Source organism: Chionomys nivalis, chromosome 24 (assembly GCF_950005125.1).
Source record: "Chionomys nivalis chromosome 24, mChiNiv1.1, whole genome shotgun sequence".
Taxonomy (NCBI): Eukaryota; Metazoa; Chordata; class Mammalia; order Rodentia; family Cricetidae; genus Chionomys; species Chionomys nivalis.
This window is the reverse complement of record NC_080109.1, coordinates 38,638,969-38,665,570: the sequence shown is the minus strand read 5'-3', so window position 1 is coordinate 38,665,570 and position 26,602 is coordinate 38,638,969. Positions and strand designations below refer to the sequence as shown.

General features: G+C 45.6%; 1 protein-coding gene across 2 annotated transcripts in view; it reads right to left on the bottom strand.

Moving 5' to 3' along the window:
• Window positions 1-26,602, bottom strand: part of Usp13 (ubiquitin specific peptidase 13) — a 113,310-nt gene that overhangs the window by 68,559 nt on the left and 18,149 nt on the right. The window contains exons 2-6 of one of the 2 annotated variants that reach the window (XM_057756900.1): window positions 23,858-23,983; window positions 15,315-15,375; window positions 9,465-9,586; window positions 4,259-4,401; window positions 469-653 (exon numbers count right to left, since the gene is read on the bottom strand). In XM_057756900.1, the coding sequence (XP_057612883.1) occupies window positions 469-653; window positions 4,259-4,401; window positions 9,465-9,586; window positions 15,315-15,375; window positions 23,858-23,983 (637 nt within the window). The remainder of the gene's footprint in view (window positions 1-468; window positions 654-4,258; window positions 4,402-9,464; window positions 9,587-15,314; window positions 15,376-23,857; window positions 23,984-26,602) is intronic. The other variant, XM_057756901.1, reaches the window with a different exon arrangement.

Here is a 26,602-nt window from a genome sequence, read left to right as displayed (position 1 = left end):
GGAGTTGTCTCTCCTTCCACCATGCGAGTCCCGGGAATCAAACTGTTCCATAATCAAGCTGTCGGGCTTGGTAGCAGCATCTTTACCACTGAGCCACATACCTCTCCAATCCCACTGGTTTCTCATAATGTCATTTTTCCCTAAATGGTACTAAAATGTCCACAATGAATTCTAGGGTTGCCTCCTGCCATCTTAATAGAGGAGTAGCTATGCCCATCCTCTTCCTAGATCTATTTCCTGCTTGGGTCCCGTGGCCATGAGATAACAACAGTGCTATTGTTACTCACATCTTCCTGCGTGTCACTGGGCTAAATGCTTTAAACTGATGAATAAACACAAGAAAAGCTCCATCAATGTCCCAAGATGAGGAATCTCAAGTGCTCATACCACAATTAATAAGAGGCAAAACCCCGGTCTCAGGCCTGGGCTGATTAATGTGAGACACCAGTCATACAAAGTCACACTCACCTGCCCCATCAGGCGTGATGGTGCCCAGCTTCACAGCCAGAGGATAGCCCATGTCTCTGAAATGTTCCAGAGCATGGCCATTGCCCCCTGCGCTGTCGAAAAACCACTTCCCACACAGAACAGAGCCGTCGGTCAGATTCAGCCAGAGGTTTTCCCGCAGGTCGCATCGGGCACACTTCCAGCCGCTGAAAAGTCACGAGAGAGACCGGTCAGAAGAGCTAGCACATCAGGAAAACACTGACTAAAAATGAATAGCGCCTCCTACTGGCAGCACTTCCCTGGGTTCTCACCCCAGGATATTACTGCTCCCCATCCAGAGCAAGGGACCATCCATCCAGTGCCTCCCGCATGGCTCTTTAGAAAACTGGCACATTTTACAAAGGCAAGAAAGAGGCCATGTCCTCCAGACTGCCACTTGCTGGACAGTGGCTCCTGAACAGGGTACAAACATGGAGGATCCCATGTGCAAGACATTTACAAAGCATTACCCATACATGGTAAAACTGATGTGGGTTAAAACTATGCAATAGTCCAACTTGGGCCTATTCCAGGAAGACCAGCATAGTTTGGGAGCGAACATGATGTACCTGTGAAACAGCTGTCTAGGTATTTATGCCTGGGGATATCGGTACAGTCAGCTCTGGTCAAAGAGGCTTCTCGTTGCAGAGGGCAGCAGGGACTATGGAGACTAAAAACCAGCCCACATGCTGAAAACAAGGGACTGTTGGATGCTCGGCCATACCTGGGACTTCTACCTCACCCCCTCTAGGGCTCAGAAACTGCAAAAGGATGAGAGGTGCAGCGTTGTGGGACACGGTCCACTGGGCATGACACAGCCGATGCACTTTTGACGTCATAGTGGCTGTGACAAGATTGGACCCATTCCCGCATTCGGTAGGAAGGTGTTTGTGAGGCCTGCCCCGCCCTGAGAACTTATAAGCAATTATTGGTTGCTCGGGAATGGAAAGCCGTTTTCTTCAGTGGCGTACTCATTGGTGAGGTTCCCTCGCTTCCATAAATAACCCTTCACCCATGATCCTCTAAACAGCCTTGATTAAACTCATGGAGTCCCAAAAGAGAAGGAATTAAAGCAGAAGGGACTGGTCTAGAAGAGGAGGGGGATCCGCAGGAATGGTAGGAGGGTGAGAGAGAGATACAGGAGTGAACATGAGCAAACCAGTTACACATATGTGTTACACACATGTATGAAGACATCATAACCGTGTAGCTAGTCTTTATGTCAACTGACACAGTTTTATTGGAAGAGAGAACTTCAGTTAAAAAAAAAAATGCCTCCAGCCAGGCAGTGGTGGCGCACGCCTTTAATCCCAGCACTTGGGAGGCAGAGGCAGGCGGATCTCTGGGAGTTCGAGGCCAGCCTGGTCTACAAGAGCTAGTTCCAGGACAGGCTCCAAAACCACAGAGAAACCCTGTCTCGAAAAACAAAACAAAACAAAAAAAAAAAAAAAAATGCCTCCATACATTGGTCTGCGGGCAAACATGGAAGGTGTTTTCTTGATTAATGTCTGATGTGGGAGGGCCTAACTCACTGCAGGTGGTACTATCCCTGGTCCTGGAGTGTATAAGAAAGGAGGCTGGACAAGACTTGAGGAGCAAGCCAGTAAGCAGCATCCCCCATGGTCTCTGCTCCCTTACCGCATCCAGGTTCCAGCCTTGCTTGGGTTCCTGCCCTGACTTTCCTCAGTGAACTGTTAACTGGAAGGATAAGCTGAAATAAACCCTTTCTTCCACAAGCCACTTTTGGTCATGGTGTTTTACCACAGAAAAAGAACTAACTAAAACAATAATGAAACATGAAACCTTATTATGCATTAAAAATTAAACATCATTAAAATAAACATTAAATTATTGTTGGTTATTAATAAAATAAACATTATTATGTATAATTAATATACCTTGATAAGACTTTTTAAAGAAGTATAGCTGAAGAGAAAGTTGGATTGAGTGTACTTTTTATTTTTAAGTTTTATTTACTTTTATTATGTGTACAGGTGTTTTGCCTGCATGTATGCAAGTGCACTGTGTATGTGCGCGGTGCCAGTGGAAGACAGAAGAGGGCACAGGATCCCCTAGAACTGGAGTTACAGACAGTTTTAAGTTTCCATGTGGGTTCTGGGAACCAAACCTGGGCCCTCTACAAGAGCAGCAAGTGCTCTTAACCGCTGAGCCACCTCTTCAGCACCCACTGGGAAACACTTTCAAAGGGAACATTAGAGCTCAGGACCCCCTCTTCTCTCTCCTTTCATCCAAACATTAGAGCTCGGGACCCCTCTTCTCTCTCCTTTCATCCCACCGTGAGCTAAACATCCCAGAACAGGTTCCCCACGGTACCTGTACCATCACTGACTAAAAGCAACCACAAGTGATGCCATGAGCCAGCTAACCATGAGTGATGCCTCCAAAACCACTAGCGAAGGCCAACGCTCCTCCATTAACGGCTGATCTAGCTCAGGCATTTGCTATAAAAGATGACTGACATACCTATCCCAATTCTAAATTAAGAAAGTAAGTGACCCAAACCGAATGCTAAATGTCAGTTACGGGTCACATAACTAGCAGAAAGTCCATCTAATTCTAGAAAATTCTGCTCAGGGTTAGTGTCACCATCCTTCTTTCTACAGAGGGAGGAAAGGAGGCCCAGAAGTGATGTGACTTCTCCAAAACTACAATAGACAGCAGTGTGGTCACAGGTCACTGAAACTGGACATATTCCTAAGCACCATCTGCTCTTTCCCTCGGAGAAGATCTGCCTTCAGGGATATTCCTGCATCCCAAAGAGCATCTGGCCTACTGCCTCCTGGAGACAACCTAGCATTGTTTCAAGTCAGATCCCCTAGAATGAACTCTGACACATAGATCTGGATGTGTGCAGCTGATCCCAGCAGAATGGGGAAGAAAAGAAAGAGTAGAAGCCAGCACAAGATTTATCACCAAGTGACCACCACAGAGACTTGGAGCCCAGGCCTAATGAGAAACTGTAGGGGCTAAGTCTTCCCCAAGGCAGCAGGAGACTGAGTGTTGATCCACCCCTCTACCGCCAGCGTGAGGTCCCAGAGGACAACGGCTTCAACTGGCATGTCCGACCATCCCCCACACTGCGGAGGCGGTGTTGCCAACCGCAAGGTCCCTGTGCAGAGCTGCACGGGTGTGCAAACACCAGCCTCGCTGCAGGACAGGGCCTGGGCTTAGGCTTAGGCCTGACAGCCCGGCACTGGCTGCAAAGGTCCAGGAATATCCAGAAAGAAGTTTTTATCTATGTTGTTTCTTTTTTCTTTCTTTTGTAGAATGATTTTTAAAGTTAGCATACAAAATGGTGGGTCTCATTAGGATACTCATGTGGGTCATCGCAGCTCTCACAAGTCTTCCTCCACAGCCCCCATGCCCACACTTCTCCCCCTGTGTTTTCATATCATATGTGTTCCATTGTCCTCTTCTACTCTATCACTTAAGACCTCTTCCTGCCATCATGATCCCCTTCCAAGTTTCATGACCTGTACATACACAACATATATGTACATATGTGTATATGTATGTAAACACTTAAATAGCTTTAAATCTAAGTACATATATGAGAGAAAAATGGATTTTGTCTTTCAGAGCCTGACTTGTTTCTATTAACAATTTTTAGTTTTTATTGGACTTGTTTTAAAAGGCATCTGCTCTGAAAACATAATACTGCTAATTCAGAGAAAAGGTAGAAAATCAGTAGTTGCTTTGACCAGTTTGGGGGGGGGGCGGCTAAAGTTCCATTTCGCTGGCAGACTCTCACCTGGGAGGAACCCTGACCCCGTTGTCCAGCTGGGCGAGGTTGTTGGCGTACTTCGATACCGGCAGTTCATTTTCCCACGTGTCGGGGTCCTGCTTCCTGTAGGGCGACTTTGAGCTAAGCACTGCATCACAAGCGATCGTTACCTAGGAGACAAAGCCAGGTACTGAAAACTCAGCTTCCAGAAGCAAACACAGAAGCTTATTTAGAAATGCAGCAGCCTCACTGTGGAAATTCAATCACCACAGTGAGGTCCATTTCCCCCAATCTACCTAGGTTTGACCCAGGCATGGAGCTTGGGGTACTGCCGATGACATGAGAACACGGAAGAAAATTCCACTCATCAGCTCAAGCTTAGCATTCACACGGAATAATCCCTATCACTTAGCAAGTGGGGTGAAAAGGGTGAGGGAGCAAGTTATGAAGAGGAACGCCCAGAATCTGCCCGAGGGCTGTGTTTCCTCCTAATGTACCAAGATATCCAATATCCTCAACTCACGCGGTACGGGGTCAAGGGCACTTGAACGGAACGCACACAGCCCAGCTCTTCTTAGTCTGACACAGACGTGAGGCTGGCAGAGGACATGTCTGGGTGTCTCTGTGCTCCATGGGTCCACTCACAAGCAGATGTGTGGCGCCCACTGGGGGCCCTCTGCTTTCTCTCAACACGCGCGTCTAAGGCTGCAAGCTAATCCCTAGCTCGTGTAAAACGTAAGTTCTGCTGGAAAGTCACAGCATAGCCACTTTGAAAACAGTCCAGCCATTCTTCCAATGATCAAACGGTGGCCGCAGGATGCAGCAGATGAACAGCTGGAGATACATCCAGGGGACAGGAAAATGTAGTGACAAGAGGACAGAGTAAGACAGAGCTGTTACAAAGCTGTTTTGGTTACAAAACGAAAGCTGCCCAAATGCCTAGCAATGATCAATAGAATGAAAAACCAAAACGGAAATTTATTTGGTAATAAAAAGAAACAGGACTCCAATATAAGATGCAGTGTGAATTCTGGAAAATGTATGCAGAGTGAAAAAGGCCAATCACATTCTTTGGGGTCTCAGAAAGCTTAGTCCTGTGAGCACAGGTATGCGTGGATAGTTAGACCTTCAACATGGGCACCCCTACTCATCCGTCATATATACACCCTACCGTGAGCCATGCTGTCAATCATCACAGTGCATCTCCCACCACCTGGCAGAGTCCATGCCTGGACCTGACAGCCTTAGCACCGCACCCCGGCAGCCAATATCCTCAATGCAGCTTCCCGCCCCCAGCAGCAGCTGCCTGGGTCATGCTCCACCCTGCTAGGCACTTCCCACACACACCACACACACATCACTGACAGGGCTTTTGACATTCAAGAGTCAGATAAAACTTCTTTTCTTTGAATTTCTTTTCAGGCGACAGCCAACAAAATTTCCTCAGGTCCCTGGGGCTGCCATAAAACTCCGGCCTAGCGTCTTCCAAAATCATCCTTTTCATGGGTCATGGCTGAGGTCAGGCTGATGATCCTATACCTACACCGAGTCCATTCCCCTTGAGTTGATGCTGGATTGAAGTGAGGAGACCTGGACTCCACCTCTACTCTCAGAGGCCTCAAATCCAGTGCTTCCCTGGAACTGGCTCAAACCAGCCCCTGAGAATTGGTTGTTCAATTTTAAGAAATTCAGTATGGTCCCTATATTTGTCACAGTGCTGGTCACAACAGGCAAGAAAAGAGGACACACTAAGTGTCATCAACTGCTGGCTGGAGACAGCATGAGGCCTACACACAACAGAACGCTGTGTATCCCACCATTTGCAACAGCACAGATAAAACTGAAGACCATTATGTTGAGTGAAATCAGCCAGGCACAGAAAGATGGGTACCACGTGTTCTCACTCACGCATGGAACATTACAAAGTTAGTCCCATTAAGTTTAGTAGTCTGGTGGGTACCTCGAGTTAGGGAGGGGATCAAGCCAGAGATAAAAAGGTTGGCCATGTCAGGTAACTCTGGGTACCCAAACACAGCGCATTTTCATACATCACAAAGGATTCTGGATGCTTTCATCAGTAAGATGTCACGTGTTGGAGAGGATAGATCTGAATCCCAGAACACAAGCCAGGAGTCATGAGGACTGAGATGGCACACAGCCTAGGCTATGGGGCATGGACCTGTCTCAGAGCAGAACAAAAGAAAAGGCCATTGCACAGTGCAATCAACACTCTGCCAGCGAGCCACACCCTAGCCCTAAGATTATGTTTTTATATATCAAGTAATTAGGAACGGAAAGGCAAAATTAAGAAATTTTGCTAGACACCTGCTAAACACAATCATTCTTAAAATTAATTACCTCACAATAATTACCCTTGAGAGGCCACGTATTCAAGCTCCGGTCCTTCCTCGTTGCTTGACTGTTACTTTCAGTCACTTCTGTCTACACTCCTGATGTTCTAACATCTGTGTTAGCTGAGTGTGGCAAATTTCAAACAGTAGTCTTTCTTCCAGCACACCCAGGGACCTCATGGTTGGGCTGGAGTCAGCTATGATGGGGTCCACTGTGGCAATCAGCAAGCTCGGGGCAGCCTGCTCCACCCAGAGCTGTTGAGCAGGACAAACACCTCACTATCGGAGCTCCAGATGCCAGACTCTGGGGTCCCCACTGTGAGCCCATCCACTCAGAGGTCATCTGCCTCTCTGATGGGACTCAGAGTAACTCAAAATGCTCATCTGTGTCACCACAGATGGTGACACACCCAAGAGACGTAAGCATTTTCTTTTTATGTAAAAGTTCAAAAGGAAGTCCTCAAATACTAAAAACGGACTAAACTCTTGGGTGTAGCTAAAGTCCACGACTAGTACCAGGGTTGCAAACCGGCGTTGAGGTTTCTTCTCAAGTAGCTTGATTTCAGAGTTCTTTCGTTTTTCATTTTTGAAACCGTTTCTTAAAAAGACATTTTATCCAAATTTTCATTTTAAAGTATCCTCAAAGACTGTTACTAAAGATTTTGATGAATCGTGCTGGCTTGGGATTTGTAGGGCGTGTCCTTACATCTTTCAGTTTACTCTCTGAATACAAGAATGTTTCAACAGTAGTGTATGGGGAATGGGTCTTTGTTTGTCTTTTGAGTTTTGGTTTGGTTTGGTGGGTTTTTTTGTTTTATTTTGGTTTGGTTTTCGTTGCTTGTTTGTTTGTTTGTTTTTGTTTGTTTGAGACAGGCTCTTACTCTGCAGTACTGAACTCCTAGCCATCCTCCTGTTTCAGCTCCCTGGTGCTGGATTACAAGCATCACTCACTGGGCCTGGTTTGAAGCTTTTTCTTCATATTTACATTTTTCACACAGAAACCTTCACATAATCACAATATGCTTCTTTGCTTTCCTTCCCACAGTAAAACCAGGATTATATTGAGCTGGAGCAATAAAAACTCTCAGCGTTGGAGTTGAAGAGATGGCTCGGAGTTAAGGACTCCAGTTCAATCCCCAGAACGCACATGGAAGCTCACAACTATGTAACTCCAGTTCCAGGGGATCTGACACCTTCATACATACATGCAGGCAAAACACCAATGCACATAAAATAAAAATAAAAGCGCTTTCAGCCTTAGAGACGCAAGCGTTGGTGCACTTCAGGTCAAGACCATTTTATCCACTAATGTATTTTATTCCTGGTAACAGCCATGAGTCAACACGGGAAATCCGAGAAAGCAACAATAATTTCATTTCCACAAGCCTCACTGAACACCTCATATGGAAAAGGATGCCTTACATTTAGTAAGTGGGAGGGCTGCAGCCAACAGATGCACGGCGCTCTGACTTCTACGGTCTTAAATTTAGCTATGTGATAGATCAGAAGAAAATAGGTTATGTTAGAAACCTAGTCCCTCTGAACACAGAAAAGCTAAATACAAACATCAGGAGTAACTGAGCAGATAGTTCATGCTGGTTAGGGTCCATTAGAAGGTTCTGGGACCCCCAGGTCTGGCTTTGGCTCTGGCAGAGTCCTAAGGGGGGAAATGAACTGGCATGTCTAAATTAACCCACCTTGCCCCACTGCCCTCTGGAACCAAGCTATAGGAAACAGAGGTATTCGTTCAGAAGGTGGACAGAGTGTTGGAAGCCACACAGGAAGCGAGGGAGAAGCAAGAAGGACATCATGGGCCACAGCAGTCCTGTGACCTATCTGAGGACTCTAGAATCAAATGCAATAGGCAGCTTCCCCACCCCGCCACCAGCCCAGCACCCGGTTTCTCCAGGAAAAGCAAGACCTTTCCCTGAAACTGACTCCGAGAAGATGCAAGAAAAAGGAAGGGAGCGGGGGTAGGGTGAGCTCACTGCCAAAAATCTGAGTCATCTTGGTTCTCGAAGGAGCAAAGCTGAGGTGAGTGTGTGTCTTCCCCATGCTCCCCAGGCCAGGCTGTGAGAGCAGTTGGTTCTTTTTATAACTGTGCTGCTGCTGCTGTCCCAGCAGGCAAACTCTTCCAGTCTTCAAACAAAATCTTACACGGAAAGGCAGCGTGAAAACCTGACAAACACACCGCCACCTCCAACCAAAACAGTCCCTCTCCAGCTGTCCCAGCAGCTGTGACTGCAGTCTTTGACAATCCCAGCAACAGACACAAGAGCCAGCCCAGCCTAGAGGAGCCCAGCCCCATGGGCAAAGAAAACCCAACAGAGATGGGGGTCGGGCAGCAATAAGGAAAGGCCACTCTGTGAGACCTCAGAGGAGACAGATGCTCCTGTTCACACTGTTTTTATTTATTTATTTGGGGGTTCTATTTTGCTTTGTTTTTTGAGACAGGTCTCATTATGAGGCCCTGAGTGGCCTTGAACTATTTAGCCCAGGCTAGCCTCAATGTCACAATTCTCCTGCCTCAGCATCCTTAGTGCTGGGATCACAATCATGTGCCCCCCACACCCAGCTTTTGCTCCATTTTATCCTCTTCTTCTGGACCGGCCTTCCCCACCCCACCACACACATACACACACACAGAGGACATATAGTCATGTGCACACTCAAACACACATTTGACACACAGCCAAGTGCACGCTCAAACACACACACCTGACATAGAGCTACATGCACACTCACACAACTTGACACAGTCATGTGCACACTCGCACACACATACTTGACACACAGCCACGTGCACACTCACACACTTGACATAAAGCCACATGTACACACACACACTCACAAAACACACAGCCATGTGTAGGCTCACTGACCAGGGCTGGCAACTCCTCGATGTTTGGAAGGGCTATTTCATAGTGGTCTGGGAATATAACAAGTTTGGCTTCGTCTTCATATTCATAATCATCACTATTTAAATCATCATCCATATCCAGATCTGAGGAGAGAATAAAAACAAAGAAAAGAAGTGAGGAAAGGGAGGTCTGAACCAGTGCGACCCTCATAGGGAATCCACAGGCTTAACACACAGGATCCAACCCTGACAGAAAGGACCATCCTGCTGCCCCACACCAGAAGACACAGACCCTGCCATCTTTCCTAAAAGGTGCATATTTTTTTATCAATGACTGGGTCACATCATAAAGCCTCACAGAATGGGCATACATGCTAAAAACCAAATGTATAGGCTTTAAAGAAACAGATGTTTCCACTAAGAGTTTAGGGCCATAATTTCATCAGAACCAAGGAAACAAATTGTGTATGTGCACATGCCTGCGTGTGTCTGTATCTCTTTCTCTGTGTGTCTGTGTGTGTCTGTGTCTGTGTGTGTGTGTGTGTGTGAAGGTATCATTCCTCAGGAGTCATCTATCTTGTATTTTGAGAGAAGGTCTCTCACTAGCATGAAGCTCACTGATTCAGTGAGATCAGCTGACCAGTGAGCCCGAGAAATCTGCCTGTTTCGGCCTTCCCAGGATTACAAGCATATATCACCACACCCATGGGGATGGCGGGGTCTGGGGACCAATCTGGGTCTCCGGGCTTGTAGAGCAAGCCCTTTATTAACTGAGCCATTTCCCCTGTCCAGAAGCACCCTGAGAGTGGTGAAGCTGACTTTGATGCTGGTCCACACATTTACTGTAACTTTAAACAAGTCACAGACTCTAACCTTTGCACTTCCATCATGTTCAGCGTGGAAAGGGAAGCACTCCTCTTACAGAGGAGAGAGATGAGACGTGGCAGAGAAGAGACCCAGCACAAGGTAGGTCTCCAGTAAGCAGTGGCTGTTGTTTAGAAATCCACCCCATCTCCCTCATTGCCTCTTCTTCTCTCTGTTCTCCCACCTCGAACAGTGGTTGAAATCTCTAAAGACAGAAGGAACCCATTATGTGAGCAGTCCTGTTGTCCTAGGGCCTAGCGAATTCTCTGTAAGTACAACAGGCTTCTGGCCAACCCTCTGCCGGGCCACCCTCTGTGCTTGGCTCCTCTCTGGTAAAGGTAAGGTGACTGCCCAAGGAGATGTTTGGTCATAATATTTACATGGACAGCGCAGCCTTGCCCTCACAGGGATGTCAGTGGCCCAGGTCATGTTTGTGTTTATATGTTTGGGACTATGGTGACAAAAAAGTCAAGTGATGTTCCATTCACACGCAGAGTCACACAAACAAACAGACTCAGTGGCCAGAAGAGAATGACTGGGTGACAGCAGGCGTCTGAGAACCAAGTATCTAAATCCTATCAACGTTTGCCTACTTTCATGCGTAGCTCTGCTTTTCACTCTCAAAAGCAGGGCCCTTTTAAGTAAAATATAAGACACAGCAAAACATAACCCAAACATAATAAAAGACTCTAAATCCTAAGATTCAGAAACACCAAAATAATGACCGCCAACGTGACCAGAGATTACTAACTTAACAAGGTGGAGACCGGCAGTTTATGAAACAATACAAGAAACATAAAGGGAATAATTCAAACAAAAGAGACCAGAAGTGTACAAAATTCCAGATTCTTTTGTCTTCTCTTTCTTTTCAAATATTTGCAAATGTTGGGACCTAAGATAAAACACAAAATTCCTTTGCTTCATACACATTTAAAAAAAAAATAGTGTACCTGCCTCTGACTGTAGCCTATCTGTGGGGGTTTGAAAGAAAATGCCCCCAAAGGGAATAGTACTATCAGAAGGTGTCCTTGTTGGACTGGGTGTGGCCTTATTGGAGGAAATGTGTCACTGTGGAAGCCAGCTTTGAGGTCTCATATATGCTCAGGCCACACCCAATGTCTCAGCTCACTTCCTGTTGCCTGCAGATCAAGATATAGAATTCTCAGCTCCTTCTCCAGCACCACGTCTGCTTACATGCACCATGTCCTACCATGATAATAATGGAATAAACCTCTGAGCTGTAGCCACCCAATGAAATGTTTTCCTTTGTGAATTGCTGTGGTCATGGTGCCTCTTGACAGCAATAGAAACCGTCACTAAGACACTGTGTCATGAATGATTGAGGCTCTACCATCTATAACAAAAATGTTCAATCAGAAACATAGCTCAGTACTATAGCAGAAGTATGGAAACATTTATTCTGCATCACAATGAAAACAATAGCAGGGGACTCTCAAGGCAAAGGCAGCTCTGCATCATTCCCATGCACAAACACTGCAAATGAAGGAAGTTTGCAGGAAGCCAAGGTTTCAGATGAGCTGCTCCACTCCAAGCTGCTCTACTATGAACATATTATACACGCAGCAGTTTGAAGGAACAGAGAATAAATCTCAGGCTTTTGTGAATAGACTCCATACACACAAGGTATTACCTATTTCTTTCCTATAGAGAACACATTCACTTAATGCTACTTCAAATATTATCTGACCTGAATGAATAAAATGAAGGAAAAAAAAGCCTGCTAGCATTTACTAGGCATCTAACTCTGGGCAAGTTCTGGACTGTTAAGTAGATTCCACGGAACAAGGTCTTCAGGAAGCCCAGGTCAGATCTACGATGCTCTAGAGCCACCATGGGTGACTGCCTACACCTCCATGCTTCTCAACACCTTCTCTAAATCCCTAACAAATAACACGAGGAGCCTCCGCACACACACACCCCAGGGCGGTCCGACTCTGAAGCAAAGCAGACGTAGCTTCAGAAAGATCACGGTGTCATATAGGGCTCATCTACGTCTCCTGAGTGTGGAGAAGACAGGGACTTCACATGTAGTTAAGCTCAGAGAAAGGGAACAGGCATTATCTGCCTCCCTCATCCTAGCCCCCATGTATTGGTGACCTGAAGCCTCTTTGACAGCACATACTACACAGAACACCAACATCTGTTAAAGATGCTTCAGGATGCCAAGATGCTGTTCTCGACAAGCAAAAACATCAAAAGGGGTATTACTGTCACACAGGTAACTAACCACTACCTGACTATTAGAGGACTATTCCACAGGAGGGACTCCTTGCCTGATCCTATAAAGTTGGTTTAAAATATGTATATGATATGCCTAACCATATATATCACATGCATGGTTAGGCATACCATAGGCCATACAGGGGAGCTGAATATTATTGTTTAGCTAACCTGACACAGACAAGCTGACTATTAAATACGTGTGTGTAGACCCATAGACAAAGGCTACTCTCGGTGAATGGTGAAGATGCAGAGATTCATGGCTACACATAGAAATGAAAATACAGAGGACAGCTCAGCCCTAAACAAGACATTTACACCATATTCACCAGAGCTCGGGGAACACTGCAGAAGACGAAGCGATAAGAACACAAGAGCAAGAAGAGAGAAGAGCTATGAAGTGCCATCTTTTGGGCACGGCACAGCCACTGCAATCACACACTGGCAGCAGCTGTGAATGCTTGCATTGGGTCCGCACAAGAACGGAACTATCCAGTGCTCTGTGAGCTGCGGAGAAGCCTTCCGTTTCCTGAGATGCTGGGCTGCTGAGGAAGCGCAGACAGCGGCTTGTAGCAAAGGTTCCACTGAAATGCAGCCGTAGGCAGCAGCGAGGCCTCCGAGGCTGCCTTCCCCTTCATTTCTAAAACCGGTCCTTGATAATAACCTTGGCAATCAAAACAATCGCTAGAAAAATAAAACCTCAACATCTTACAACAGCCGTCGTTGAAAGCAAAGAAGTCAGCTAACTCCTTCATGGAAGCATAGAAAATGTTTTGTTTGCATGTAAAAAGCTGGCCACGGTGGCACACACCAGTAACCTAACACTTAGGTGAAGGAGGTGGTAGAAGAGGAAGCTCATGGTCAGCCTCCACTACGGTGAGTTTGAGAGTCTCAAGAAACTGAAACTACAGTAACAACAGGGTCAAATTGTGCAATGATTTCTACATCCATTGCTGAGGTCTTTTAACTCACAAAAAGTCACTTTCTAGATAACAGCGCAGGCGCTTGGGAGACGAATCACTCAAGCACGGCCATGCGCCTGACCCTTTCAGCCCGGGAGCTCATTCTAGGCTATTCTCCGGGGGCTTGGTCTGTCTGATTGGTAGGTGGGGCTGAGCCAATGAGAAGGTCGCCAGTGAAGCAAAGCTACTCCAAAGAATCTTGAGGTGATTCTCCTGAAGAAAACCACAGCTGGGGAGCTGGAGGGAAGACACCCTGGGTGGCACACAGTGCTGAGGACCAAGCGTAGAAGCACAGCTAGTTTCACGGCTGCTTCAATGGCTTCCCTTCTCAAAGAGTTCATGTGTCTGTTCTTTGTGTGTGTGGTGATTGTATGTTTATGTGTCTGTACATCACACGTGTGTGTGAACATACATGTTTGCACATGTAAGGTGAAAGCCAGGGGTTGACATCGAGTGTCTTTCTTGATCACTCTCAACCTTATTTGGGGAGGCGGGGGGAGGGGGAAATGGAACAGCTAGGCTGGCTGGACAATGTGCTCCAGGGATCAGCCACCCTCTCTGCGCTCCCTGCATGCATGTGCTACCACACCTGATATTTATGCTGATATTTATGTAGTTGTGGTTGCTGAGGATCCAAACTCAAGCTCTCGTGTGGGCACGGCAGGCCACAGGACCAACTGAGCCACCCCCATCTCTCAGTCTCTTTTCATTACAGTGGCAGAGAAAAGCTAGCGGAATGTGGTGATGCGCACAGTGGTCCCACTACTTAAAGAGGCTGAGACGGGAAGAGCGGAGGAATTCCAGGCCAGCCTGGGCCACGTAGCAAGATTATCGCTTCAACAAACAAAAAATTTAAATAAGGATAAGCAAAAAAAAAAAAAAAAAACCAGAATCAGGCCCTTCTTAGCCTAAGAAAAGAGCTACTACTGTAAGCAATCTGTAGTATGTTCTCCTAGACACTGCCAGGTTTCAGTCAAATATGTGCATGTGTGTGTATTATACATACACACACACACGTACCTACATCCACATAAGTGCACATACATACATACATATATACATATATATATATACATACACAAATATAGAGGTATGCATGCATGCATACACTTATCCACATGTATACAATAATGTGTTCAGATGTTTTTACAAATCTTACGCTAGTTATGTGATTTAGAAATCAGCAATCATTTGCATAAGCAAGACTAGTTCTTCTTAACCAAGAACATCAAACAACACTACCAATCATTGTTGCAGGCAAGAACTAGATGGGTGCTAAAAATTAGTAAGCTAACCCCATAGCTAATACCTTTGGGATGTCCCAGTGTGTACGTTTATTTGTGTGTAGGTGTAGGTGGTTATAATCCCTGTGTGGGAGGCAGAGACATGAGGGGTCCTGGGGCTAGTTGACAGTCAATCTAACTGAATTGCTGAGATCCAGGTTCAATGAGAGACCCTGTCCCCAAAAATAAGGTAGAGAGCAATAGACTCAACCACTGAACTACATGGAACAGGATGAGGAGAGGGCAACACAGAGACAGAGATAGTGAGGGACAGAACAAGACACAGAAAGAGAGACACAGACAGGAGGCACACAGAAAGCAACCAAAAGCGGACTATAATTCCTCTCTAGCTGTCAAAACTGCTTCAATGCCTGGGATCCGAACCCATGCTCTAAGTACTCTTTTCTGCTAGGGAAATGGCAAATAGAGATAGTGTTTAACCCGGCATCCCCATCCCTGCCCCTAGAAACAACAAAACAGAAAGACAGAATATAGCATGCACATGATTGGTAACTGTTTTACCTAAAAATAACTTTGAATTCCTCCTTTTGGGTAGTGCTCCAGCAGACGCTGCTCTTACCTTCTGAAAAGAAAACAACAGATCATTACAACACAGCCCATGAAACAGTCTGCTAACAAACTGTGTGGTCCACAGGTCCCCAGTTAAAGCCAAGAGGAAACTGGACCTCGATCCTTGCGGACGGATGGAGGACCATTCTCTTGACCCTGTGGATTATTTTCACTGAGTTCTACAGGAATCCCTCTTGGAAAAGGAAGTTCAAGCCAGAGACAGAGATGAAGCCAATTCTTGAACTTTGGTGGTCAGTGCTCCCTCTTGGGAGACCTGGAGTCTAAGCTAAAGACAGATGTGAGCTACCTGTCCCCTTGCCTACACAAGGATTTTCGGTCCTTGGCCCTGGGTATGCTCAACACTAACTGTTCAAAGACTTATTAACTGTTGATATTCTGTTCATCTGAGGAGGGGCACCCACAGGCAAGCTACCCCATGTCAAGCATTGCATGTCTGCCACCATTGGAGGGAGTCCTCAGCAGCAGTGAGTGAGTTCCCATCAAATAACTGGACAGTTCCAGCAAATATGATTGTATCAATTTCCTTTCACCATCTACTTTCATACCATACATCTTCTGACTGTTAGAGAACACAGATCCGTTACATGCAGGGTCCACCCCATTCCTTTCTGCACCGTCACATGAGTCAGCCATGCTGTGCACTCAGTATTTCTGTTTTTTCCTCCTTACTTGTCTTAGGAGTCCTAAGTCTACTTCCCCACCTTTCATTATTTGATACTGAAAGCCAACTCATCTTTGTAATATCATATTGTTTTAATAGCTTCTACCATGGATTTACAGTTCCCTTCATAGCAATCTCAAAACACTCAGCTCAAAAACATGGCTCTCCACACTCGAATGCCACCTGACTGTCTTCTGTTCTAGAATCCCTCTCCTGGTCAGGCGGTGGTGGCGCACGCCTTTAATCCCAGCACTAGGGAGGCAGAGGCTGGTGGATCTCTGTGAGTTCGAGGCCAGCCTGCTCTACAGAACAAATTCCAGGACAGGCTCTAAAGCTACAGAAAAACCCTGTCTCGAGGGGAAAAAGAAAGAAAAAGGAAAAGAAAAAACCCCTCTCTTCCATGATTCCAGAACCTCTGTCTCCTCCCCACCAGTCACCTTCCTCAAAATAAGTAAATAAACAAAGTGAGCTATAGCAAAAGCAAAACCTGGACCAAAGATTCACTTCACATGGCCAGGGGGTCACTTGTCTGTAGACTGCTGTGGTGTTCTTCCATCTCTATTTCGGCATGATAGAAGAGGAAATTGAAAAAGATGGTCTACAAATGTGGCAATCTACACGGACCCTGGCTGGCAATTGTGTCTCTTCCTGATGTAGGTTCAAGATTAGAAGCATCCCCTGGAGGGAGAGAACAATGGGACTTCCTACTAACTAAGGACCTTTGCTCTGCTCCTAGGACAGGGTTCAAGCACTAAAACTCTTCCCTTAGCAAACAGTGCTGTGTCTGTTGTCAGGCTCTGTTTGTGAGAGCAAACTGAGCAAAGACAGGGTTCTTCTCCGGAAGAGCTCACCAGCACAGGAGGTACCTGAGTGCAGGCAGAAGGCAGGATAGGTTTTGAGAAGTGCTAAGAAAAGTCTAAGAAACCATACAATTAGTGGAGATGCTTGGTTTATCTGGAGGTAGAGGTATGATCAGGACTGATCATGTAAGAATATTGGTCCTCAAATATAGAAAGTACTTAGTATCGGAAGGATCAGTAGATGAATGGATAAACTGATGGATAGATAGACAGATGGGTGGATATGTGGGCGGGTGGGTACATGGGTACATGGGTGGATAGACAGACAGAAGGATGGGTGCAAAGGATGTATGGATGGGCAGATGGGTAGGTGAGTGGTGGTAAAGCAGACAGATGGGTGGGTGGATGAATGGACAGACGGACCGGAGGGTGGGTAGGTATTTGGGTGGCTGGATTAGTAAAGAGACAGAGACAGACAGATAAATGGAAGCTGGGCAAATGGGCAGATGGATGGATCGATAAATGGAATAATGCATGGGTAGATGAAGGGATATTTTTAACTGCAGAGACGACAACAGGAAAAAGAGAAGGAAGGATAGAAGTAGAGAAACACACACATACATGTAGAGAACACAAGAACATGGGCACTAACTCATGGTACATTCCAGCAATAGCTATGTAGAGAATACAAATTTGGTGCAGAAAGAAAAGGTTGAAAAGGTCATGGGGCCCAGTCATGAGCATCTTGTAACGACACTACAGGGCTTGGGACTTTGGGCTGAAGGCACAGGTAACAGTGCATATGTTTAAAAAGATCACAGGGAGTGCACAGTCCAGGAGTGAGAGCCATACATTTCAAAGAAGGAAGATGAACCAGCAAGCTACAGGATAAGCTTACCATGGAGGTACCTAGAGGAACACAGAGCATAAGCCATGACAACGGGGTTGGTGGAGGCAGAGTGGACTTCAGAGCTGGGTGGGAAGTTCAGGTAACAAGACCTAAAAGAAAACCAAAAAAAAAAAAAAAAAAAAAAAAAATCTGGCTTTCTAAAATTCACAAGAAAGGACAGTGCTGACAGAAAGGCTATCGTGTGTAGTATGGCATGCCGAACCTGGGAGGCCTATGAAATCCTGAAAAAAAATCCAAGGTCAGACTTGGATGGTCCAATCCAGTTCCAGGAAGCTATTCCCTTGGAAGCGTACACTTAGAACAGCAAAACAAGGACATAGAGAACCCATGAAGATGAGCATCTTCTGAGAAAGAAGGTGGGCTGGCTGGCCAAATGGCAGCGGAGGAAAGGCAGGTAACTAATGACTGAGTGATGGAAGGGCATGAGCTTAAAAGATGGCCAGAAAAGAGAGAAGACAAGAAAGAATGATGCCAAAGAAAGAAGGGCAAGAAACACTCTCAAATCTCCCTAGAGTGTAAATAATCTCAGAACGGCCACCCAGCTCTCCCTGACAAGCCAGGCACTTCTGGTGACCAGCAGTGTCACTCAGTCAGATGTAGTCTTAGGCCCTCAGTCCTGAAGGGAGACACGGAGGTGACTGGGAAAAGAGAAAAGTTTTTTAAATGCTTCAGTTGAAGATCAGAACCCAACTACAGCAGGATAGAAAGGAAACAGGCTGTTCTGTGTACTGTTCTATCGAAAGATTGGAGAAAAGAAGCCAGGGAAAAGAAAGCAGAATTAACCAGAGTGATTTCCCCAAAGCAGGGAGAATTGGGAGCACAAAGACAAGTGAATGTTGTTTCTGTTGGGGTGAGGGGGAAAGGGGCAAAAACCACAGGCAGCTTCCAGAAGGTGAGAAGTAAGTCCCACGGGTGCGGCCATGGATCTCTGCAGAGACTCTGGAGAGTCCAGGTCTAAACACAATGACCCATCGCTCTGCTAAGACCTGACGAAGCAGCCAATGCTCAGCAGCCACTCAGGGGAACAGGAGAGGACACAGCAAGTGAGGAGACCTAACAAGAGCGTGAAGCCGGGACTTTGGTACTAAGAAACTGCCAAGTTTCAAGACATTGTATCTCCTAACACACTACACACACACACACCCGCCTCAGAGGCTCATGAGTTATGATTGGTCCTTTGCATGGTATTGGATGATGGTGAGAACTTTAAAAATGAGGCAAATTGGAATATCAGGGTCCATCCTCAGAAGGACTTAAGGAATTTCAACCTCTCTGGTGTTCTGTTTCATGTCACTTCCTCATACACACACTCTGCCACCTGTGAGCCCTCCGTGGGCCTCTTATCAGGACCTGTACAATGCTTTTAGGGTTTTCAGACCCCAAACAATAGGGTAAGTAAATCTCATTTCCTTATAAAGCTAGTCTGCCTCCTGACAGTAATACAAAATGGACTAGTATCATCCCAAACCTCACAGTAGGGGAAGAGCCAGCGTTTGCGCACGGAAGCTTCAATGCATCAACTGGATAACATCTGGGGCATTGTTAAAGACAAAGGTCAGCTCAGGAGACTGTTGTGGAGACAGTGCTTTAACTCATGAGTCATAAGAGGCAAGCTTAGCAAGTGTCAGGCTAAAGGCCTGGAGCCCAGAGAACAGCAGATCAAAATAGGAACACACGAGCCAAAGGGCAAAACTGAGGAGAGGCTGCTACCGAAGAGTGGAATTTCTAACTTAAACGCTTAGATGCAGAATTACACAAACGAGGGTACTGGCAGTCCGCAATGCCACCACCAGCTCTCTGACCCAGAGAAAGCAGACTCTCTGGGCCTCCATTTTAACTTCATCACTTTACACTAAGATGTGAAATGACATGAACTTTATAGGATAAAGTTTACATTATCCAGGATCCCAACAGAAGAAACATGTAAGTCATATCAGGACAAAATCAAATGACGTCAAAGCTCATCTTTGAAACTGTGACTTCTCAGCATATCAGGTAGGGTGACATGGGAAATTAAGTAAAACTCAAATCAGAACCGACTACTTAGAAGACACCAAAATGGTTTATAAACTATTAAAACTATCTAAGATGATATTTGAAAAATACCAATCTCAACAAGCAAATAAATATGCAATAAAATAAAAGTGGTAACAAAATGTAAGGTTGGAAAACTAAAAAGGTAAAAAAGTTATGGTTTAAAAGAAGTGGTAACAAAAGGTAAGAGGCCAGAGATGGCTCTGTGGGTAGAAGCGCTTGGTGTACATGTCTAATGACCTGAGTTTGAGTCCAGAAACACATGGTAGAGAAAGAAAACTGACTTTCAAAGGTTGTCCTCTGATCCACACACGCGCGTGCACGTACACACACACACACCTGTGGTCTACACACACGCACACACATGAACATATACACGCACACGCACATGCCCACACACCCCTGTGGTCTACACACACACACACACACACACACACACACACACCTGTGGTCTACACACACGCACACACATGAACATATACACGCACACGCACATGCACATGCCCACACACCCCTGTGGTCTACACACACACACACACACACACACACGCATAGACACACAGTGGCAGCCTGAATGATAACAGCCATCACAGGCTGATATTTTTGAATGTCTGGCCCTATGGAACTGTTTTTGGAAAGATTAGGAGGTGGACCACTGGGCACAGGGCAGCTTCTCACACTGTCTCTGCCTTGTATGGATCAGATCTAAGCTCTTTCCATGGCAACAGAACAGTGACTCAGAAAAGTCACCAAGAAATGGATAGGGACCACTGAGTCTATAATTTGTGATCCTAAAGAAGCTAAATAAGACGGTAAACCCAAGGAAAAACATATAGTTATCCTCCTGGCTATGGGAAGTAGACAAGATTGCTGGGCAAAAAATTGGAATCTTGGGGGTGGGGTGGGATGGGGGTAAGGAGAGATGGGGAGAGAAAAGTGAGAAAGAGAGGATGGGGGGATCTTGGGGATATGGGATGATTGGGGATAAAGGAAGGTTGGATAGGGGAGCAGGGAAGCACATATCTTAGATAAGGGAGCCACCTAAGGGTTGGCAAGAGACTTGAACCTGGAGTGGCTACCAGGTGCCCAGGGCAATGTCCCCAGTTAGTTCCTTGGGCACCTGAGGATAGGGAACCTGAAATGAACCTATCCTATAGCCATACTGATGAATATCTTGCATATCACCATAGAACCTTCATCTAGCGATGGATGGAGATAGAGACAGAGACCCACACTGGAGCACCGGACTGAGCTCCCAAGGTCCCATTGAGGAGCAGAAGGAGGGAGAACATGAGCAAGGAAGTCAGGACCATGAGGGGTGCACCCACCCACTGAGACAGTGGGGCTAATCTATTGGGAGCTCACCAAGGCCAGCTGGACTGTGACTGAAAAAGCATGGGATAAAACCGGACTTTCTGAACATGGCGGACAATGAGAGCTGATGAGAGGCCAAGGACAATGGCACGGGGTTTTGATCCTACTTCATGTTCTGGCTTTGTGGGAGCCTAGCCATTTTGGATGTTTACCTTCCTAGACCTGGATGGAGGGGGGAGGACCTTGGACTTTGCACAGGGCAGGGAACCCTGACTGCTCTTCGGACTGGAGAGGGAGGAGAAGAGGAGTGGGGGGAGGAGGAGAGGGGCGGGAGGAGGAGGAGGGAAATGGGAGGCGGGGAGGAGGCTGAAAATTTTTTTTCAAAAAAAAAATAAAGAAAGAAAAAAAAGAAAACATTCAATGAGAATCATAATTTTTCTAAATGGGTGATAAAAACGCAAGAAAATATTCAATCACAGAATGAAATGCCTAATATTTTTACGGCACTTCACAACCATTAGACTGGCAAAGATTGGAAGTCCAGTCAAGGAATGGTAAGGGTGTGGACAGAGAGACATTCATTCCTTACCACTTAGACAGGAAGACACACTGGCACAAGCATCCTGGGGAGAATTAGCCTTCTCCTGCCAAAAATGAAGGTTGGCACCCACAGGCCAGTGGGATCATTAGGTAAGTTTCTTACAGAAATATCTGTATAAGGATTTCTGCAGAAAATATGTTAAAATGTTCACTGCGGTGTTGTTTATTGTGGCAAAGAACAGAAGCAATCCAAATATTCAGCATTAGGAGAAGAAAGGAACTTACAGATTATCCGAGGAGAAATTTACATATTAACAGATATTTAGTATTTTCTGTAATACTATGCTGTAAAAAAACCCACAGGCATCTCAGCCCAGCTAGCTTCCAGAGCAACAATGAGTGGTGAGATGCTATGCCCAATCGTAGATGAGAGTGTGGTGACATGCATCCATGTCTTTAAAGCACGTGATCATACTACATACTATCCACACAGAAATGCAGCTAAGATATAACGCTATGCATGAAAATGATGATGAGAATGAGTGACGGTCACTTTGGAGGAATGAGGGCTCCAGAGAGAACTGGGAATGTAGCTCCATTGTAGAGGTTTGCCTGGAATGCACAAAACACTGAGGTTAATCCGATACTCTACATAAACTGGCCTTGGAGCACACAGCTATAATCCCAGACATAGGGTGGGTTTAACCAAAACTGAGGATGTGTGAAAAAGCCTTATATGGAAACCCACTAGTTAGTAAGCTAACTTCAAAATACAACTAAAAAGGGGGTTCAAACAGAATTACTGTACATCAGAGGACAACGCCACCCCTAGAAGACATGGGTTAGTTAGTAAACGCAGGGTCAAGAGCCCCCAGAGGTGTCCAAAACAGCACAGGCTATTGCCATGGCCCTTGGTCAACACCATAAATGCATGGTAAAGCCCTATTGCTGAATACACCACACAATCTTGCTAAAGAACATAGAAAAATTATACAAAGCAAAAATTATCCTCCCCACTGGCTAGATTTCACAGTTCCTGGGCAAGCTTCAGAGAAATCAAAAAAACTATTGGTCTTATTGACCCCGCATGAGGGACTATCCACCTGACAGGGAAGATGTACCTACTCGTGGCATGACAATTACAGGGAAACTAATTGCCTTCTGGTTGGATTTGAGGTCTGCTCTACAGGAGAGAATTTATGCCTGATTCTGTAACCCTACAGCTACGGGACGTCATAGGCCCTATTACTATTTTGCTAAATGGTCATGTTGTCATTGTTCCTAATATTTATGTCTATACACAGACCTAGACTACTTTCAACCGTAGTCATAGAAACTTCTTCCTGAAGTGGGCAACCAGCCAATGCTGAGACCCATGACCAGCCAAAGTGCTGAGAACAAGAGACCCCATCTCCACAAGGCCAAGGGAAGATGGGAGAAGAGGAGAAGACTGTCAGAGCTGGAGATTGGGAAGCAGGGCTCTGACTTGACAGGGTATTGCCATCATTGGCTCACACAGCAGTGATGGTGTGCACAAGACCTTCACAAGAGCAAGCTGGTCAAAGTCCCAGCGGAGGCGAAGGATGCGCTCGCCAGGCCCCACTGCTTGCTGACGTGTGAGCAGCAGTTGACAGCTTCTGTAGAGGAACTATTACTCTTTTCTGAACGTGTGACCGCTGGTACCTTTTCCATGCTCCAGAGGACAGTCCCACACCGTGCACATATGGGTGTCACTAATCAGACTCAGTGAGCTATCAAAAGAGATAGAACACAAGTTATGGGAGGGGACATGTTGGAGACAACTTGGAGTGTATGATGGAAAAATAAATGGGGTGGCTATGATCATGTTTTATAGTATAACTATATAACATTCTCAAGAATAAAGAAAAAATATATTTTTCTAAAGAGACAAAGGGATGTAGACTTTCAAGAAAGTTTTTCTTCAGGAAAACATTGCGATGCATTAGGTCTGTACTTTTTCATATTTTAAACTTAAAATTACTTTTTCCAGTCAATAAAATACACAGCTTCTTAACTCCAACAAGTGGCCTAGAAGAAGAAAAATAATACCGGTTAAGGTAAGCACTGGGGCGGTAGGGAACCTGAGTGTCTACAAACTGCTATGGTTTCCTGTCATCAAAGAGAACGCAGGGTTCTGAGGGTATGGTCATCCCCTGTGTGGGGCATGCAGGAACTCTCCAGACAGCCGTCTCACCTCTCGCATGTGCCTTTTCAGGTGCATGTATACGCTCTGTCCAGTTTTTCGAAAATGTCTTTCAACGTGTTCCCTTCCAAAGGCCAAAAACGTATTCATGCATACATAGAGTCCACCTTCAGAGTTCTAGAAGAAAGAGACAGGGTACAGAGTTACCAAGGACACCTGGCCAAGTCATCAAGACAGAGACAGGAAGAGGAAGGAAGGTAAACGATGAGGGTCAACCTCAGCAAAGGGCTATAGTGACTCTTGGAGGTGTCTGCTGGACCCTCAGTGGTTCCCCATCCACCCCTGTAGGGCACTGTGCTTACTGGATGCAGGTTACTGTCACCCCAGGTGAGATACTGCAGGCCCTAGGAACGTGTGTCTGACATTTCCCATAGGGCACGGGTAGGGAGGTAGGAAGGAGCTAAGCATTGCAGCGCGCCATGAATTGCATCTCAATGTTCAGTTTGAGTGGAGCTCCTGAGTTCATCCGAGTCTCCAGGAGAAGTCACTCAGCAAGAGACCTGCCCTTCTCATGGTTATAGAAGCCAACAGGCCAGGTTTAGATGGAATAAAAGAGGAGAAGGCCTATAATATAGTCATTCTCTCTCTGCTTCCCAGATGCAGTGAGGTGAGCAACTCTGTTCTGACACACACACCTCCCACCACCACATCCTGCCTCACCAGAAACGGCAGCAATGTGGCCAACCGTGGGCTGAGACTCTGAAATCATAAGCCAGAATAAATCCTTCCTTTATTAAACTTTTTCTCAGGTGTTTGTCACAGCGACAGAAAGACTAACAGACATGTCTGCTATGTTGTCCAAGAGAATATGGAATAGCTGTTTCTGCTAGCCACTTCAAGATATTTATTAATAGTTCCATTTCATAGTTTAAAGCACTAATCCGAGTCATTTTCCCAAGTATATACATCCTGGCACTTTCAGAGTTAGATTTCAATCTGTTTCTCCTTTCATCTCCCCTTGCCACATTTCAAAACACATCAAATGATTCCATTAGAATGAAGTCAGGGTGGATGTTCACGTCCAAGGTACTTGACTTTCTATCTCAAGTTCATATTTTTTTTCTCTCACTTTACCTAATATGACTCTCTGAATAATTAGTTTATAAAATTGCCCAGCCTTTCTTCACAGGAGAAGGATCCTGATAGACCACCGTTAGTCTCACCCTTCCAAAGAAAACGAGAAAAGATGGAATAGGTACAGAGGCATGCATGCAGCAAAGTACTCATGCATGGGAAATAATTCAGGAAAAATACAAAAGGAAAATACTTGTCAGCCAACACGTATCAAGATTCCTTATACTGACATCAGTGTGGTGAAGTGCACCTGTAAACCCAGCTCTAAGGAGAGTCAGGAGGATGGCGAGTTCGAAGCTAGACTGGGCCACAGAGTGAGAGCAAAGGAAGGGAAGGAGGAAAGAAAAAAAGAAAAATCCTTTAAAGATAACATTCCCCTGACCAATACATTAGAGAAGCCTTCAGATGTTTTTCTTTTAAATAAACGTGTTTTCTAGCATAGCTGCACTCAATAGATAGATACATATAAATATATCTATAATGGTCATTGATTTATTAAATCAAGTACCATATCATGAACAGGAAAAAATCACTTCCATAAAATAAATGTGAATTCAATTAAAGAACCTAAACCATAAGATATGGGGCGGGGGGTAAGTGACACATGGAATTTGTCATAGAGGTCATGAACAAGCCGGTTCTGCAGCCTGACGGGAGTGACAGGAACCGGGTGGACTCCATGCTCTCTGGAAACAAGGCTTTGGTAACTCCCACCTCATAAGACTGCCTAAGTAGAAAAGGAGAAATACACACCAAAGAGCTTCCTATGCCACAAAGCATTACATAAATGTTGGCTATCTGCTGTTGTGAGGTAATTCTCCTGCCAGTGTAGTCCTTTTATACTCGGGGAAAATCAGCAGAAGGGAGAGGAAGCAATTAGCACAGCCATGCAGGTTAGAACCAAGAAATATTCCTCAGTCAGAGAGGAAATGAAGGCAAATAATGAGAGAACAGAGAAACGGACAAATAAAAGAAGGAAAATGCTATATAATAACATTTTCCTAAAGACAAATATCCAGCTGCTCCGCAATGCAAATTCAAAGTAATAGCCAGGCCAATTCTTTGATAAGATGGGCTCCGCAATGCCCATCTAATAGTTTGGTGTTTGTTTTTCACTTTCTAGTGCATTTGATAGAGATGAATACACCAATCACTTGGCGTCCATCTCTAGGCATGTGTGGCATTGTCCCAAAGTCCATAATCAAACAGAACAGCTCTAGGAGAGAGAGAGAGAGAGAGAGAGAGAGAGAGAGAGAGAGAGAGAGAGAGAGAGAGAGAGAGAGAGAGAGGATGGCGACTGTTATAAACATCCGGGCATCTTTCATCCGACACACAAGACTGGCCTCGGGAACAAGCAGTGGCTTCTCTGCTCCTGTGAAGGTACTTCACAGGAAGCTTGTGAATAGGTGCAGAGTTCAGGACACACCAGAACAGAAAGCTGTCTCAAAGCTGCCCAGCAAAGAATCAAGAGGCAGTCCGATCTAATGATCCACGCTCTCATCCCTCTTCCTTCATTAATTGTCTAAATACTGGTCCTAGCTAGGCAGTGTCTCACATCTCTAATCCCAGCACTCAGGAAGCTTAAATAGGGGAATAGCCATGAGTTTAAGACAGTCCACTACAGTCTGCTTCGGGTCAGCCTGAGTTACAAAGTGATACTCC